Raw genomic sequence first — 17,468 nt, forward strand, 5'->3', positions numbered from 1 at the left:
TACTCGTGGATAAGCTCTTTGTGGTATGATGTGATTTTGCTGGAATCACAAGGGGACTTACACTTGATGACTAAACGTTTGATTTGCTGGAATCACAAGTCCTATTTACTAACTGGAAGACAAACAAATGGCAAAAGATGCAGGGTTCAGGAAGTCTACTCTACTACCTAGAATGCGAGAAGATGGATGAATGACTAGGTGGAGTCCTACTGGGCTGGGTCTCACCATCAGGCTTGAACAATTCGACACCAGCTCAATGCGATCTTCTAAGGAGTGCTTCCAATATGTTCAAATTGTACGCCATCAGACACTGATCACCATTCAAGATAATGCATGAACAATAGACGTGTAACGACTTAAGATTAAGCTCATTTTATTCCAGTTGACCACGCAAGGTGCACTTACCATCAGCAAGAGGCTAGTGGTTTGGATTAGACGGATTCCACACAAGTGCATTCAACAATTTTCTTCATTCAATCTAATCATCTACCATCTAGAATTGAAGATTCAACAAGAACCCATGCATATTGCAAGAAACGACACACTTCACCATAACTTCAATGAAAATGGAGTTTATTTACAATCAATGGCAACAATTTCTTGCCTTGTCCTCCTATTCTACTCTAACTACTATTCTATTTGCTATTAATCATTAGCTATTCTAACCTCTATGAACTAACTATTCACCTTCTAACTATTAATGACTAACTATTAGCCTTTACAAATGAGGAGCCAGGGCTTATATAGTGCCCTCAATACAATTCGATGGCTCAGATCAATTTGAGATCAATGGCCGAGATTTTACAATGAAAACCCTAATTAGGGTTTGTTACAACAAACTTAATTCTGACCAATGAAATAATTGCATTATTTGGACACACGTCTTCTTTGGAATATTCAACCAATGGATAGCCGGGGTAGGTACATCAAAGTTAGTGCCATCTTTGATGAGTCAGGTAAATTGAATCTGGACATGCTGAAGTGGACCAACCCGACTGGAGGAGTGATGACTGGGATGCCACCTTGTCTTTCCTTCAAATGTTGGACTGGAAGAGGTCGTCCTTGATGAGGCTGGGCTGGAGAAGGTTGTCCTTGTTGATGCTGGGCTGGAGAAGGTCGTCCTTGTCCTGGCCTGGTCTTCTTTCATCTGCCAAAACAAACCAAAAGATGATTAAGGACACATGATAAATTCATTTCAAAATAGCATTTTCAACTTAAATCATCAACAAAAAGATATTAACATGAAACTTGCCCAAGATTTTCTCCAGGAACAGACCCTATAAGAATTTCGGCCTGGACCCTTTGGAAGGGTCAGGAGCGATTTCGGTGACTAGGCCATGAATACCATATTTTCTTCACTTATAAATCCTCCGGAAGGCGAACTTACGCTTGTTTTGGCCTAACAAAGTCTTGGATTTCAACTTTTAGCTCTTCACATGAGTAAATTGGGTGAAAATAGGTATTTCGCTCTGGACCCTTTGGAAGGGTCAAGAGCGATTTTCATCATTTGGCTCAATTCCTTCAAACTTGATAATTGTTGACCATTCAAGGACATGCCCAGAGGCACCTCTAATCTTGACCCACACTAGACTTGGCATAAATTTGAGGGAAAAGATAGGTTTTGAGAAAATTCGCTCTGGACCCTTTGGAAGGGTCAGGAGCGATTTTCTCTTTTTAGGTCAAAATTCATCTTTGCTTGATCATTAAATTCCTCCAAAGCAATCTCCAAGGTCTATTCATCTCAACCAATAAGTTAGCTCAACGGGATTTTGAAGGAAATACCACCTTTTTGGGAATTTCGCTCTGGACCTTTTGGAAGGGTCAGGAGTGAAATTCTCTCCTGAGCTCAAAATTCTCATTTTTTGAAAATCCAAATCTTTCCAAGGCATTCCAAATGGCTTCTTTCACTGTAGTCCAGGCCTAGTTTTACTCAAATTTTGGAGGTAAAGGTGACTTTGATGTTTTTCGCCTTGGACCCTTTGGAAGGGTCAGGAGCAATTTTCCTTGGTTGGGCTTACTCCATCATTTTAACTTCAATCCACCCCTCAAGGCTAGGCAATAGTCTTCTTCATTCACTCCACCCAAGTTTGGTTTGTTCTTGCAAGGCAAAATAGGGGATTCTGAGATTTTCGCCCTGGACCCTTTGGAAGGGTCAGGAGCGAATTTCTTTCTTGGCTTCAAAACTTGCATTCTTGGCAATCCATTTCCACTCTAAGGCAATCCAAATGCCTTCTCACACCCATGTCTAAGCTTGGTTTAGTCCAAAATTTGGAAGAAAGGATGACTTTGAGGATTTTCGCTCTGGACCCTTTGGAAGGGTCAGGAGCGAAATTCACTATTTTTGGCCAAGATCCTGACTTCATTTTCACATTTCTCCATCCAAACAAGTGTTTTGCCCTCAAAAATGCCTGGGAACGAGTTGGTTCTAAGTTTGGGTCAAACTAGAATGTCTTATGGAGAATTTCGCTCTGGACCCTTTGGAAGGGTCAGGAGCGAAATTTGACTTTTTGAACTCTCCGTCAGGATCATTTTATGGAATATAACATTTAAGTATAAGTTATACTTTAAGTTATATTCCATATATACTTTCAGGATGTTTGAGAGTGGTTTCGGACCTCCAGGAGTTATATTGCAAAATCTAGTTTTTGGAGGATTCATCAGTTTTCCAGACTTAGTCAAATTTTAGGATTAGGACATTCCAAACTTAGCCAAATTTCAGGGCAGGGCATTCCAGACTTAGCCAAATTTCAGGGTCAGGGCATTCCAGACTTAGCCAAATTTCAGGGCATTTGAAGATCAGGATGACATTCCAGACTTCATCACTCACCAACTCGACCTAACTCAGACCTTCAATGATGATACCCACTCACAAAGCAAAACACAATTAGCAATAAGCGCAAAACCAGGCCCTAAAGAAGATTCTCAAAGAAACCCTAACCTAGAGCACCTGCTGACTCCCCTGGCTCAAGCAAAGCCTACCATCCTATTGATCTCCTGGCGACACTCAAAATGCAAAGGCTAATAGACAAACCCTAAACACCTAGAAAGCAAACCCCAGAAAGCAAAAAGCAGGGGTCCCCATTTGCAATGGGGCGATGTGTGAATATGTCACAACACACCAGTAGGCCTTACTTTTAGTAGAATAACCAAGAAAGATTCCTTCATCACTTCTAGCATCAAATTTCCCTAGATCTTCATTTCTTTTGATATAGCATTTACTACCAAAAATTCTGAAATATCTAACCATAGGAACATGACCAAACCATAATGCATAAGGAATTTACCGGAATCACCTTTGATATGCACCTGGTTCAAGGTGTACACTGCAGTACTCACAACTTCTCTCCAATAGATATGTGGAACATTTCCTTCAATCATCATGGTTCTAACAGCTTCTTGAACTGTCCTATTCTTCCTCTCACAATACCATTCTACTGAGGGGTCCGCGGAGTAGATAACTATCTCTTCACCCGATGCTCATCACAAAAAGAATTGAACTCACCAGAAGTAAATTCACCACCTCTGTCAAATCTCAGATACTTCATCTTCTGACCAAATTTTGTCTCAACCATAGCTTTGAAAATCTTGAACTTCTCCAATGCTTCAGACTTCTCCCTTAAGAAAGTAACCCACATCATCCTTGAATAGTCATCAATCAGCATCATGAAATATCTGTCACCCTACAAACTTCTTACTCTAGAGGGACCACACAAATCAGTATGCACAAGATCCAATATCCCATTAGAAGTATACTGTTTTCTTTTAAAAGAAACTCTTGTTTGCTTCCCTAACTAACATTCCTTACATACCGGATTAGTAGGCTTTACAATCTTAGGCAGATCTCTTACAACTTGAGTAGAACTTATCTTAACCATGCAGTCAAAATTTACATGACACATCCTTCATTGCCATAACCAACTTTCATCAATCTGAGCAATCAAACAACTTTTATCACCATCATTCAAGTGAAAGATATTACCTTTAATCTTTGTACCTGATGCAATTTCAATTCCGGAGCTACTCAAGATCTTGCATTTGCCATTCTTGAATTGCAGATCATATCCCTTATCAACCATTTGTCCAACACTCAAAGGATTATACTTTAGACCTTCAACATACAAGCAATCATCAGTGTTATGCTTACCATCAAGAGAAATAGAACCTCTACCATGGATTATACCAGCTTTGTCATCTCCAAATCTCACTACACCACCATCATACTTTTTCCATACTCACAAACTTACTCTTATCACCTGTCGTATGATGATAGCAACCACTATCAATAACACATTCATCTTTCTCTTCAACTTTAGCAGGCAAAGCTTTCTCTTCAACAATACAACTAGTAGAATCGGCAATCACCAGATCATCTTCCTTGATAGCAATGAACACCCATTTATCTCTTGAATTTCCCTTCTCAGACTCGTCATCTGTCACACCTTCATCAGCAACAAAGTAACACTTCTTTTGATACTTAGACTTATATGGCTTATATGGCTTCTTAGAAACTCTTTTCAGACACCTTGAGGCAAAATGTCCTATCTTATTGCATGAAAAACATTTAAGAGACAACATTCCTTCATACTTACCGGCACCTTTAGGCAATCTTCTAGCAATCAGGGCTTCAAGCTCTTCAAGCTCTCTCTCTTCTTCTTCAAGCTCTCTCATTTCCTTCTCATATTTGGATACTCTTGTAGAACTTTCTCCTGGATCATATTTCTGCTTCCCGGATACAGTAGCTTTAAATGTAGATTCTGATTTAGGAGGGACTTCACCAAACTTGCTCAACTCCAAAGCAACAAGCTTTCCAATCAGCATATCTTTAGTCACATCTATCAGAGTCCAGATCTCTTCAATAGCAGCAGCCTTGTGCTTGTAAGCAGGAGGCAAGGATCTCAACACTTTAGCAACAATCTCAGATTCTTCCAATACTCCACTGGCACATCTGATGTTTAACACAAGCTCGTTCACTTTCTGCATGAAGGAGGTAATGTTCTCATCTTCGCTCATCTTCAGCATTTCATACTTTCCTTTCAAGCTCTGCAACTTAGCAACTTTCACATGGTTATCACCTTCATACAAAGTCTCTAGCTTCTTCCAGTTCTCATGAGCAATCTGCAAATCCATCACATTAGTCACCTCAGAATCAGACAAGGCACTCAACAATGCTTCCTTAGCTCTAATATTGGATTCAGCTTCCTTAATCTCATCTGGAGTGGTAGGACCATTCTAAGGGGCATTATACACATTCTTAGTAATCTTCCAATAGTCGTCACTGATGCATCTTAAATGACATTCCATCCGGTTCTTCCAGAGAGTGTAATTCGTTCCATCAAATCTCGGACTATCCTTCTTAAAAGCAAAGGTTGCCATCTCGGATCTCCTCAAGCGGTCAAGCTTCTTCCAAAGGATCTAGCTTTGATACCAATTGTTGGCAACAATGCAGCAAACTGAGAGGGGGGGGGTGTGAATCAATTTGCTCACAAACTCTACACAACTCAAACTTAAATTCAGATATAATAATTAACAGTAAAAGCACAGATCAACACCACATCAATAACACACATAACACCAAGATTTTTTATGTGGAAAACCCGGTTAAGGGAAAAACCACGGTGGGAACCTACCCACAATGAAATAATACCATGTTAGGAGTAAGTGTAAATGGTGCAATGGGGAATGCACATGCATTCAGGCACACTGCCTAGAGCTCACTACTCAAATACAAGAAGGACTACAACCTTGAGGAAGACTCACTGTCTTACAAGATTCGGACAACAATCTAGATTACATGAACTGTGAAAATAGCATCTCCCAATGCCTGTTTACAGTTCCGGTTAAGCACAGATACTCAAACTCTGCTCTTCACACTTCTTCACGCTTTTTCGCACTCTTTTGCACTTTTCTGCTACCGAAAGATTAATTCAATGTTCGCACACGCAAATACATCTCACAAATGAATATTACATATATTTATACAAAATCATCAACCTATATTTCAAAGTCGGCTAAACCCTCAACACAAATTACAAAATAATGACCTCACGCTACAACAACACATGCGGACCAAAACAATGTCGGCTAAGACATATTCTGGACCCAAATTAATACCGCAACCAAGAAACACCACCAAGAATTATGCCTCAATCATCCGCAACACGCTACAATCACCAAGAATGTCGCATAACACGAAGAACACCATCGGATCAAGAAAATGATCAATAACGCGCACAACGATCAATGCGGACCATCAACATGGATAGGACTCGATCTAGAAACATCCACAAGCAACGTGAATCGCACCAGAAACAACTGCAACATCACCACTTACTAGAATCATCATCATCATTATACCGAACCTCAAGAACGCATGCTGAATTGACTATCAAATTGAATGATTCACTTGCGGACTTCCAAATCACGAATCATCTGAATTGAGGACACATATGAACGTCCCAAACACTGCCAAATCCACAAACCAAGATATTGCAATTCCGGAGCAATGCAGAGCACAAACCAGAATACCAAATGGCACGAACAACTGAAGAACAAACCATAATACTGGATCACATAACTCGATCAAAACATCATGCGAACCTCTGAAACTTCTGCTGAATCAACTAGAGATAAGTATCTCTAAACCCATTAAACCGCAACAACTCAATTGCAACACACTGGCCAAACCAACTCATCCAATCTATTTGCAACACTGGAATACACAGAAGAATATGTTGACATCAATGACAACACATCATTCCAGCAAACTCTTCAGCAATATCCAACAGTGGACTAGATTCTAAGAATGGAACTCTCTACCATAAAGTGGCAAAATGTAACCTAAGTGAACCCACAAATCCATACACTAGAATGGGGTTTCTTTAATGCTTTTTACTCCACCGTCTCATGTTGTCCTAGGTTCCTTGCTGTCATGGACTTCTTGGAGGTTGGCACATGGATGTTTTGTTCTTTTCATTTACCTATTGGTGGCAGTTTTGGATACTCTCTAGGGTTGCATCTTTTACATGAAAGCCATGCTAGTTTAACTTGCTATTCTGATTACTCTATCTTGAAGAGTTTTCACCTCTTACCCAATAATTCCCTCTAGTTCCAACACAAACTTCCCTTCCTTGTATATAACAGCAATGTAACACCCCACGTTCAAACAAGAGACATGAATCTCATTGTGGATCCTTCCCTTGTTGGGGATGTTTAGTGCATAGGCTGTTTTGCCTACCTTTCCATTCACCTACAGCTTTTGCTTGCCATGCTTCTTTGATGTCAATTTCTTATATGGTTGAATATTGAAAAAGCATGATGCTACCCACTTCAAATTGGCACTCCATCCTATGTTGGTTGGCCTATTGTTTCATTTAACTTACACTAACTGTCAAATTCCCCTTAAACAATGTTGGACATTTGAATTTCCTCCAATGTGTCAATTATGGCTTGTTTCTTTCCTCTATGAACAATCCAATCTAGAGGCGGAGGATCATAACAATATGAAATATTTCATTTATTGGCTATTATGATTATTACTGTTTTTATAATTTTGAAATTTTTAATATATATACAAACCTGTACCCATGCCCAAAGGAAAAAATTACCATACCGGCTGAACCCATCCCTGGACCGGCGACTTAGCTATCATTGAAAGCTTACAATATTGAAAACTTGATTTTGCAAAATACTGTGAAGAATACAAGTTACGGACTTTGAATTATGTATTATTCATTATTATTGTGACAAGGGAACTTCTTTAGACCAAAATTTTGTAAATATTATGTTTTAACTTCGGTGAAGTTATTGTTGAGCTGAACTATTTGTGGTGAGAAGCATAGGCACATGGTACTGTTGATATGAAATAACTAATAAGGGTATACACTATTGGAAAAGACAAAAAAGCTCTTATTATATATAACTTCCTGGATATTCGTGGCATTGTTTGTCCTACCCTGAACTCCCACATCTTCCTGAATTATATATTGGATTGAAATCAAATGCTCTTGAGAAAGAAGAATGATTTCTGGAAATAGCTCATATCCCTTTATATATCTGACACGGCAATGGGACTTTATTTTCATCTCAGATCACCATAGAGAGAGATTGTAACTTGCTCTTTCTGAAGTACCCTTTTGGAAGGGACATGAAAAGTGGATGCCTAGAATTACCCCTAAAATCTTAGAAACGAAATTGAAATAGGAAACTAGATGGGAATTCAGAGAAGGGTGTGGAGATGGGAATGGGAACGGGGGCCAAATGGTGGGGAAGCATCCCCATGGAACATGTATATAAGTGAACATGTCACAAAATTATATGCATTCATATATCTATGCATAAAATCATGAAAATATCAAATTGTGGCATGTTTTATCTGAAAACACATGTTTTTTTGGTTGGTGAGCTTGCCCTCGTTCTTTTGGTTTATGTATTGTCATGATTAAGAATATGCTGCAATACAGTAGTATTTTCCCAGTTCTTTATGGGTTAAATGTTTTGATATATAGTTCCTCCTTGTTGTGTTTCCTTGATTTTAATGAGCTTTTGCCTGTGGGAACAGTATCTTTGTGCTTAGTTTATGAAGTGTTTTTGGATATGATTTTAAATTTTGGCAAAAATGGATACAAGCAGAAATTTTACTGATAAAGTTAGATTTTATTTGTCTGGCATGAGTTGGCGTGACAGGCAGGAAAGCTGGCAAATCGATTGTTTTACCTGTCTGTTCCTCCAAATGTTTTTGTGGATGCGGCAAGATGTGCCAGCCATTCTTCATCTTCTGCTAATGGATGGACTAGAGTAATTGTTGAAAAGCCTTTTGGTCGTGATTCTGAGTCATCTGCTGAACTCACGAGGATTCTGAAACAACACTTAACTGAGGAGCAGATCTTCCGGTACATACCATTATTCCAAGTGCTTAAATTTATACCCCAGAAATGCATATCTTGGAAACTTTCACATTTTTCCTTATTTTACTTTTGAAATGTTTCCTTTTAAATGGGAAATTTCTAGATGCAATACTTTAGTTTGGTTGCTATGCTAATTTGTGTATCTTTGTCTAACAGGATTGATCATTATCTTGGAAAGGAACTTGTTGAAAATCTTTCCGTTCTTAGGTTTTCCAATCTTGTTTTTGAGCCACTTTGGTCAAGGCAATATATAAGAAATGTACAACTGATTTTTTCAGAGGACTTTGGAACTGAAGGTCGAGGAGGGTAAGGATTGAATGTGGCATGCTATATCTCAAGTACTTCTATAACCAACTCTTGATGATATTGAACTGATCATTGATTGTATAGGAATGGGATTTCTTTCTTATGGATATGTATAGGTACTTTGATAGCTATGGGATTATTCGGGATATAATGCAGAACCACCTTCTTCAAATATTAGCTCTTTTTGCAATGGAAACACCTGTGACTTTAGATGGAGAAGACATACGGAATGAAAAGGTTGATTGAAAGTTGAAACTTGGTTTTGAGCCTCAGCAGAGTTAGATATGCTATTTTTTAATTCATTCCCCTTGGGTTATAATATTTGTATTACTTTGTATTAGAGACTACTGTTTTGTTGAATTCTCATATTTCATTCTAATCCACGAAAAGTGATGTTTTATTGGACCAAAAAAAATTTGTATTGTATTTTCAGGTCAAAGTGTTGCGTTCAATGAGGCCATTACAACTTGAAAATGTAGTAATTGGTCAATACAAGGCCCATGTTAAAGGAGGTGTGACATATCCTGGCTATACAGATGATAAGACAGTACCCAAAAACAGCCTCACCCCAACATTTGCAGCAGCGGCTCTTTTCATTGACAATTCTAGATGGGATGGTGTACCTTTCCTTATGAAGGCTGGAAAGGCTTTACATAATAGAGGGTATGATTGCATCCTTTACACATTTTGCAAATCTGTAATGGGACTATACTATTGATGATGAACAATTTTTACTCTCTTACATACTGGTGGACATTTTGTAAATGGCCATCGGCTTTTCTGTTTTTATGTTTTTGCAACTTTACAGTGCAGAAATTAGGGTGCAGTTCAGACATGTTCCAGGGAATTTATACAAAAGAAATTTTGGGACAGACTTGGACCGAGCCACTAATGAACTTGTCATTCGCGTCCAACCTGATGAAGCTATCTACCTGAAAATTAATAATAAGATTCCTGGTTTGGGCATGAGGCTGGACAGAAGTAATTTAAATCTGCACTATGCAGCAAAGTGAGGACTGATTAATCAATGGCTTGTCAATTTCTGTAATAGTAATATATTTGCTTTGTTATAGTTGCAACTATTCTGAAGGGTGCTATTTTTTTTTTTTAAATTTTATTTCTATTTTTATCATTCACTTTCTCAGGTATTCTAAAGAAATTCCTGATGCTTATGAGCGACTGCTTCTAGATGCAATTGAAGGGGAGCGGCGTCTGTTCATCAGAAGTGATGAACTTGATGCTGCATGGTCTTTATTCACACCATTGTTGAAAGAAATAGAATCAAAGAAGGTTGCACCTGAACTTTATCCCTATGGCAGTCGGGGCCCAGTAGGAGCACATTACCTGGCAGCTAAATACAATGTTAGATGGGGTGATACAAGCGGAGATTCACAGCAATAGTGATTGTTTTGGTATCATTTTTACTAGGAGTGTTTTCAATTCAGTGTTACTGGAGAAGCATCCCCAAAGTCTGGGTTACATCCTGAGGACATGGTGACTTGGATTTCCCAAGGACTTGGGAACTTGGGGGGGATGTCTCCATTTTTCAGGACTCGACTACTCGCTCCATTTCGTGCATAGTTTTTTTTTTTTTTTTTTAAAAGGGTAAATCTTTTAAGGAAAAAAATGCTAAAAATCCCTAAAAAGATAAAAAGGGGAGGATTGTCATTGCAAATTCAGCACATTGTATTTACTTATTAATACTTCAGCTGCTTTTAGTTTGTTTTAGTTATTTTAATAGCTGTCTGCAAAATTCAGGAATTTTTGTTGTCCCCAAAATCATGTCTTTTGTCCTCCTGTGCCAGAAACTTGGAGAAACAAAATTTTTTATTGATACTTTTCCTTACGACACAAATGTTGAGGGGCATATCTGACAGAATACTTGTATGATTTAAAGCTCAGAGCAGGGGTCAATTTTGAGTTGGTTTAGTTCTGTTCTAACCTGGTATTTGTATGGTTAATAGATAATGATATAATCATAATGTAGGGCTTTTGCAAAGACAAGATAATTTGTGTACAAGTATGAAAGTGGTTTTGTTGGGGGTTTGGAGGGGTCCTCCTGTCAGGAAATTTAAGGTTGCAGATGCTATGAGGTTTTGCCCAGGCCCAATGGTGAAATAGAAAATACCTGGTGGCAATCTATTATGAGCTTTATCTCCAAGGAAACTAAATGCTATAAAAGCCTTACATATTTATGTGCCTTTTTCTCCCTTTCCATCAAACCACTATTCCTCCTCACACCTTAGTGCTTTGGATCTTTGGGGATGTAATTAATTTTGTACCAAGTAAGCCGTAAGCTTGAGGTCCAAATTTTTGTGGCCTGCATCCCTTCCGAAACCTTCAAACTTCCTTTAACCCTAATCCTTGAGTCTTGATCTCTACTACAAACCTCAGACTTTTATCTACCGGCTTACCTTGGGGGATGTTGTTTTGGGTACTTACTAGCCTTGATCCTTGACATGCCTTCCCTCTTCCTTCCCCTTAGTGCAGATAGTATCAAGCATCACATTTCCCTAATTCTCTCTTCATCGTTTCTTGGTACCAGGGATGCTATTCCTTTAATCCTCAATCTTCTCTGGATCATCTTGAATTTGCTGAATCAAGGTTTACAACTCATCGAAAAGCATATAAAAAACTTGAAGCAACAAGTAGCCAATTTGATCAGCATGGGTCATCGAATTGAGATAGTGGAGCGAAAGCTCACTGGTGAGTTGTGATTGCGGTGAATGTGGACTCTTTGGGTCTTTCTGTCAAGAAAAACGAATAACGAACGTTTGCTCTGTTAATATATGCAAATGGGTATGTTAGGAAAAGACAAGTGAGGATCATCATTAAAGTTTTTTGTGCACAAATATGAGGTATATTAGTTTTTTTATCAAATTTCCCCAATAAAAGTGGCATTTGAAACAAAATTAGTTCCTTTAATGAAACTATAAGCACTACATTTTATTCTTCAGTGGCAATCAAATAGAATGTAGGTCTTATATGAAAGTTTTTTAAAGATTTGATTCTTGGTATAGTTGTGAAGGTCGAGTCTTATCCTTAGATCGTCTTAATGTTAATTGTGCTATTCTATAGTAAGAAGTTAGCAATTATAATATATGATAATTTATTTGCCATGCATACAATTAAATTTCCTTATGATTCGATGGGAAATACATTGAGGATTATTTGATCAAAATTGGGAAAGTATAAACTTGACCACCACATACATATGCATAGTTAGAAATTTGGAGTCTAATTTGAAGAATATATTCAACTTCCTTATAGAGCTCCACTACTAAGGCCATATTGAATATGTTGTTAATGTAACTTGTTGGATGATACATAATTCTTGTTCGGGGTGGTGATGGAGTTCAAATTTTCATTGTGCATTCTTGTAGTGCTTAATGCAAATAGGAGATTTAGTAATAATTTTTGGCTAGTATAAAAATGAGAATTTTACAAATATTGTCCTTTGACACAATTTGCACAAACTTTGAAGGTAAAATAATAGAAAAAATAAACACCTTGGCCTAAGAGAATTAAATGCAATGATAGAGTGAAAAAAGGTAGAATAATTGAAAGTAGTAGTTGTGCATGCATCTTGTTGGTACCTACCTCAAAAAAGCAAGAATTTCTAAGCATGATGCTCCATTTGATGCCTTGGCCTCACTTTACCCATTGTTGATAATGGGTCCAAGAAATCATAAGTGATCCCCTTTGGTGAAAATTCTGCTTGGTGATGTGGCTTGCTTCTCCCATGCTCATCTCATGTGCCAAAATATTTTAAAAGTTCAAGAATTTCTAAGTATGGTGGTCCCTTTGATGCCTTAGCCTCACTTTACCCATTATTGATAATGGATCTAAGAAATCATAAGTTGTCCCCTTTGGTGAAAATTGCGCTTGGTGATGTGGCTTGCTTCCCCTCATGCTCTTCTCATGTGCCAAAATATTACAAAAGGTAAATTTCTAAGGCATTGGGATTAATTTTCTAGCTTCAGATGGATTTTCAAGTTTTTGCTTACCTTGGTACTATTTCACTCTATTACCCAATCCTCAAAACTCTTACATCTCTTTATTCGTGAAGTTTTTAGATTATCCATGTTGTATCCCTTTCTCCCTTTTTGTCAAACCACTATTTCCTATGCCTTTGTGCTTTGGACCTTTGGGGATGTAATTAATTTTGTACTAAGTTGTAATCTTGAACTCCAAACTTTGGTGTTGTGCATCCCTTCCTAGACCTTCAAGCTTTCCTTTACCCTAATCTTGGAGTTTTTGTCTTCCTTGAGCATCAATCCTATTATAAATTCAACTTTTATGTACCACCTTACCTTGGGGGTGGTTGTTTTGGGTGTTCCCTAACCTTGAACATTGACAATGCTTCCTCTTCCTTTCCCATACTGCGGATAGGAAAAAGCATCTTGTTTCCATAATCCCCACTTCCTCATTTTTTGGTATTAGGTATGCCATATCTTTGATACTCAATCTCCTCTGGTATGGAGTATCTTGGAAGTCTAATCCATGCCTTCTTGCTCCCAAATTTATTGTTATATCTCTCACATTAAGTATTCTCTAGTCTCTATCATAAATCTCTTTCCCTATTGGCATTGGATATGTCATATGTCAAAGTTTTGTCCTTGCTAGTGCTAGGTATCTTGAAATCTTAGATCCTACTGCTTTGTCATTCCTTTCTTCAGACTTTGAGATTTCCCTTTCCTCTTTTCTTTTTTGATGCAAACAAGATTGGAGGGTCTCATCAAACTGCTCAATCTTGTTGTCTTAATATCCCATCCAAAGCACTATATGGAAACAAAATCTGAAACTTATCTTTATTTGAACCTTCATATATACATTCATACAATTAAATTCCTAAAGAATAATGAAATCTATGAAGAATTTCAATGAGTGACAAAATTAAGAAAGTTTAGAATGTTTCTAGGCACTTCATGCCTACAAGTCTTCAAAACTTCAAGCCTTTGCACCTTCTTGGCTTCACTATTTTTTTGAAATCTAATATTAACTTCATCCTACAACTCTCATGGTTGCCTTGAACCCAACAAATACTCCTACAAATTCTTCTTTCTTTTCTATTTTTCTCCTCATGGCAAGCCAATTGCCTACACTCTTCCTTATGCAATTCTTTAGAACAACCTGCAAGTTCTTTCTCCAAGCTTGCTGATGTTGTTTGCTACACCATTAAGGTTTGCATTTTATAGAGTTGAAAACTTTGTGATGCATCAAAAAGAGGCCCCCAAAAATTTTCTTTCATTTCCCATGACCTTTGAAATTCCTTCACAAAGGATGAAATAGAAACATAGTTTTGCTTCCAAAGTTGCTATATCATATCCAACACCTTGTTGTTGTAGATGTCTATGAAAATGGATAAAATCATCAATCAATTCATGCTCCTTTGAAATTTGAAGATCATTAATTATCTTTTCAAAATTCACTACCTTTTCCCTCCATTCAAGTGCCCAAATTGAAAGAATAAGACAAGAATGAAATGCCAAAGATTACTTTCTTTATGAAAATGTTTGTAGGCATCCAAATTGATTAAATTTTTTTTTCCAACCTATAATATATCAATGGATCCCTTCAACCCTTGAAACCTTGAAATTGTGCAATAAAATACTTTTAAAATCACATTGTTTGCCTCTAATTTTTGAAATGGAAGCCAAGTATTGATAAAGAAAATATTGTATCTTTTAACACTCCAAAATATGCCATTAAAGTTCAAACCTACACCAAAAATGAAAAAATTAAGCTTGAAAATAAGATACCTTCATTCGTGATAAAAGATTGCTTGTGAGCACAAATGCTCCTATAGTATCTTCCCCTGTGGTACTTGGTATCTTGTATTCTTAACTCCCATCCCTCGTTATGCCTTCAACACTCATATCTTTGAGATTTTCCTTGCCATCCTTCCCTCTTACAATTTTTTTTCCTTAGCATCTTAGCATCCCTAAACCCTATTTCCCGGTCCCCCTTTTTCCGCATGAAAAATTTTGAACTCTTGCTTCAGAATATTTTTTTCTTTATTCACCTCTATGAGAAGAAATTCCTGAGACCTCTATTGTTTGAACCTAGGCTTTCACCTACCTCCCTAGATGAGCAAGGAATCGTTAATGCCCTTGGATGAATGTGATAAAACGAAGGATGACTTTTAAACAACTCTCAACACCTGTGGGCCCCACTAAGATTGTGCATGAACAAATGTACATGTTTGGTGATGTAGAGGGCACGATTCATGTATATGGTTTCATGTGAAGATGATGCTAACATATATGGGCTATGTACACTTGTAGAAGACCTGTTACTCCCCATGACCACTTGAAGATATTGTTATATTATATGTATGTATGGATGTGTGTACGTATGTGTGTGTGTGTGTATTTATGTATATATGTATATAGACATATATACATACATATGTGTATGTGTATGTGTATGTGTATGTGTATGTACACACACACACACACACACACACACACACACACACACACACACATTTATTCTCAATATGTTATTTTCAGTTGTGTAAGGTGTTGGTGACAAGGTTGGGGATTAAAGGGAAGAAAAGAGGTTGCAGATTGTTGTTTTTTTGTTTCTTTAGTAAGCCGCAAACATTTTAGTTATTTTTTCTAGGTTTCTCTCCTATGGTGTAAATGACTATCTTTAAGGGACAAATTTAATGTGAAGATTTGATATCTGTTTGAATTTCTCCATGAGAGTTATATGAACTTTTGATGGTTTTGTTGATCTTCTTGGTCACATTTACTAATTTAAATGTTGTTCTTAACTAGTTTGTAATCTAGATGACTATAAAATTCCTTGCAAAGGTTTAATAAGGTATTTTATCAAAGAAATATTTGAAGTTTGTGTGTTTATTTATGGATTAATAAGGTGTGTTCAAATAGATATATTGCGATTTCATGTTCTTCTCGGTATACATGCATAACACTGAGCTTGTGTTTGTGATTAAAAGACATAACTCTTGTGTCATCTTCATTAACGTGTCTTCTATTGGGTTATATTCATGTTATCCTCTAGTTTTGAAACATAGATTGTGTTCCCCTTACTAGATAAAGACACCATCTTCTACATGTTCAAGATTTCATCATACCTTCACACTTTAAAAAAATAAAAATAAAATCTTAACATAGCGTGATTAGTGTACCGACAGTTTATAATCTCAAGTATGTTTATGAGATTTATCTTAAGTGAGATCTACATTGTTGTTCTTTTTGCAGCCATGTATTAGTGTACAACAAGAGGTGAATACCATTAATAGTTAACAATGAAATATCTTTGGGCTCCTTACATGGTTGTGGATCTACATAATAAATTATGAAGTCCTTATATTAACAAATCAACATATGTATGCTTAGTGATAGTCAAGTTGGTGTTTATGCAACGGGTATGGCTTGTCTCAAGGTTCATTCTCATTTTATTTCTCTTTGAATATATTAAATAATACACTATAGGTAATACTCCCCTTGGCTTAACAAAGCCTATAGTAAAAAATATAATTACCCATCCTTATCAATTTGTCAATTGTTGTCAATGTATAATTATAAGTTTTGGCTATTTGTCCCAAGTTTGACACCCTTAGAACCTAGGAATAATTTGGTTTTAGGGATCTAGGAATCTACAACTTTGAGAACCAACATAATGGCACTATTAGCAAGGACCCCTTGAATATTTGTGATATTTGATGTCTTGTCTACTGACCATATCAAGAGTTGGTTGATTTATTGATCATTGAAAGGATTATTTTCTCTCTCCCAATGAAGAGTGGCAACTCTACTAAACTAAAACCAACCGAGGGCTATAGTGAGAAATTTATGATGGAAAGACAAAGACACTCAATGTTAGCATAAGTAGGAAAGTAAAGTATCACTTGGAAATCTAGTAATATAGGTATGGTTACTAGACCTCCTCTAGTTACTAAACCACCTCCTCAGAGATGACATATTTGTTGATTTGAAAGACCAATATTAGCATATTTGAGATGATTCAATAAATGACATTACAAAGACTAGCTAGAGAATTCATAGGTATGATTGTAGTGTACAAAGAGATACAATGCATGTGATGGAAGAGATAAATATGCCTTATGATGCACATGTTTAAAAATTGAGTTTACCTAATCCTCAAAATATAATGACTAGAAGAATTGGTTTACGTCCTAATTTACCACGGGGCTTAACAGATTATGAAACTTTAAGCACATAAAACCTTTTACCAGAATGCATAAACTAAATACCAAAATAGCAG

The 17,468-nt window shown here is 37.0% G+C and overlaps 1 protein-coding gene across 1 annotated transcript in view; it reads left to right on the forward strand.

The window, feature by feature from the left end:
• Positions 1-11,110, forward strand: part of LOC131034096 (glucose-6-phosphate 1-dehydrogenase, chloroplastic) — a 50,714-nt gene extending 39,604 nt beyond the window's left edge. The window contains exons 5-10 of the mRNA XM_057965467.1: positions 8,683-8,888; positions 9,060-9,209; positions 9,326-9,446; positions 9,643-9,872; positions 10,018-10,218; positions 10,355-11,110. Of these exons, the coding sequence (XP_057821450.1) occupies positions 8,683-8,888; positions 9,060-9,209; positions 9,326-9,446; positions 9,643-9,872; positions 10,018-10,218; positions 10,355-10,610 (1,164 nt within the window). The 3' untranslated portion in view covers positions 10,611-11,110. The remainder of the gene's footprint in view (positions 1-8,682; positions 8,889-9,059; positions 9,210-9,325; positions 9,447-9,642; positions 9,873-10,017; positions 10,219-10,354) is intronic.
• The last annotated feature ends 6,358 nt before the right edge of the window (positions 11,111-17,468 follow it).

The sequence above is a fragment of the Cryptomeria japonica genome, chromosome 10, assembly GCF_030272615.1.
Source record: "Cryptomeria japonica chromosome 10, Sugi_1.0, whole genome shotgun sequence".
Taxonomy (NCBI): domain Eukaryota; kingdom Viridiplantae; phylum Streptophyta; class Pinopsida; order Cupressales; family Cupressaceae; genus Cryptomeria; species Cryptomeria japonica.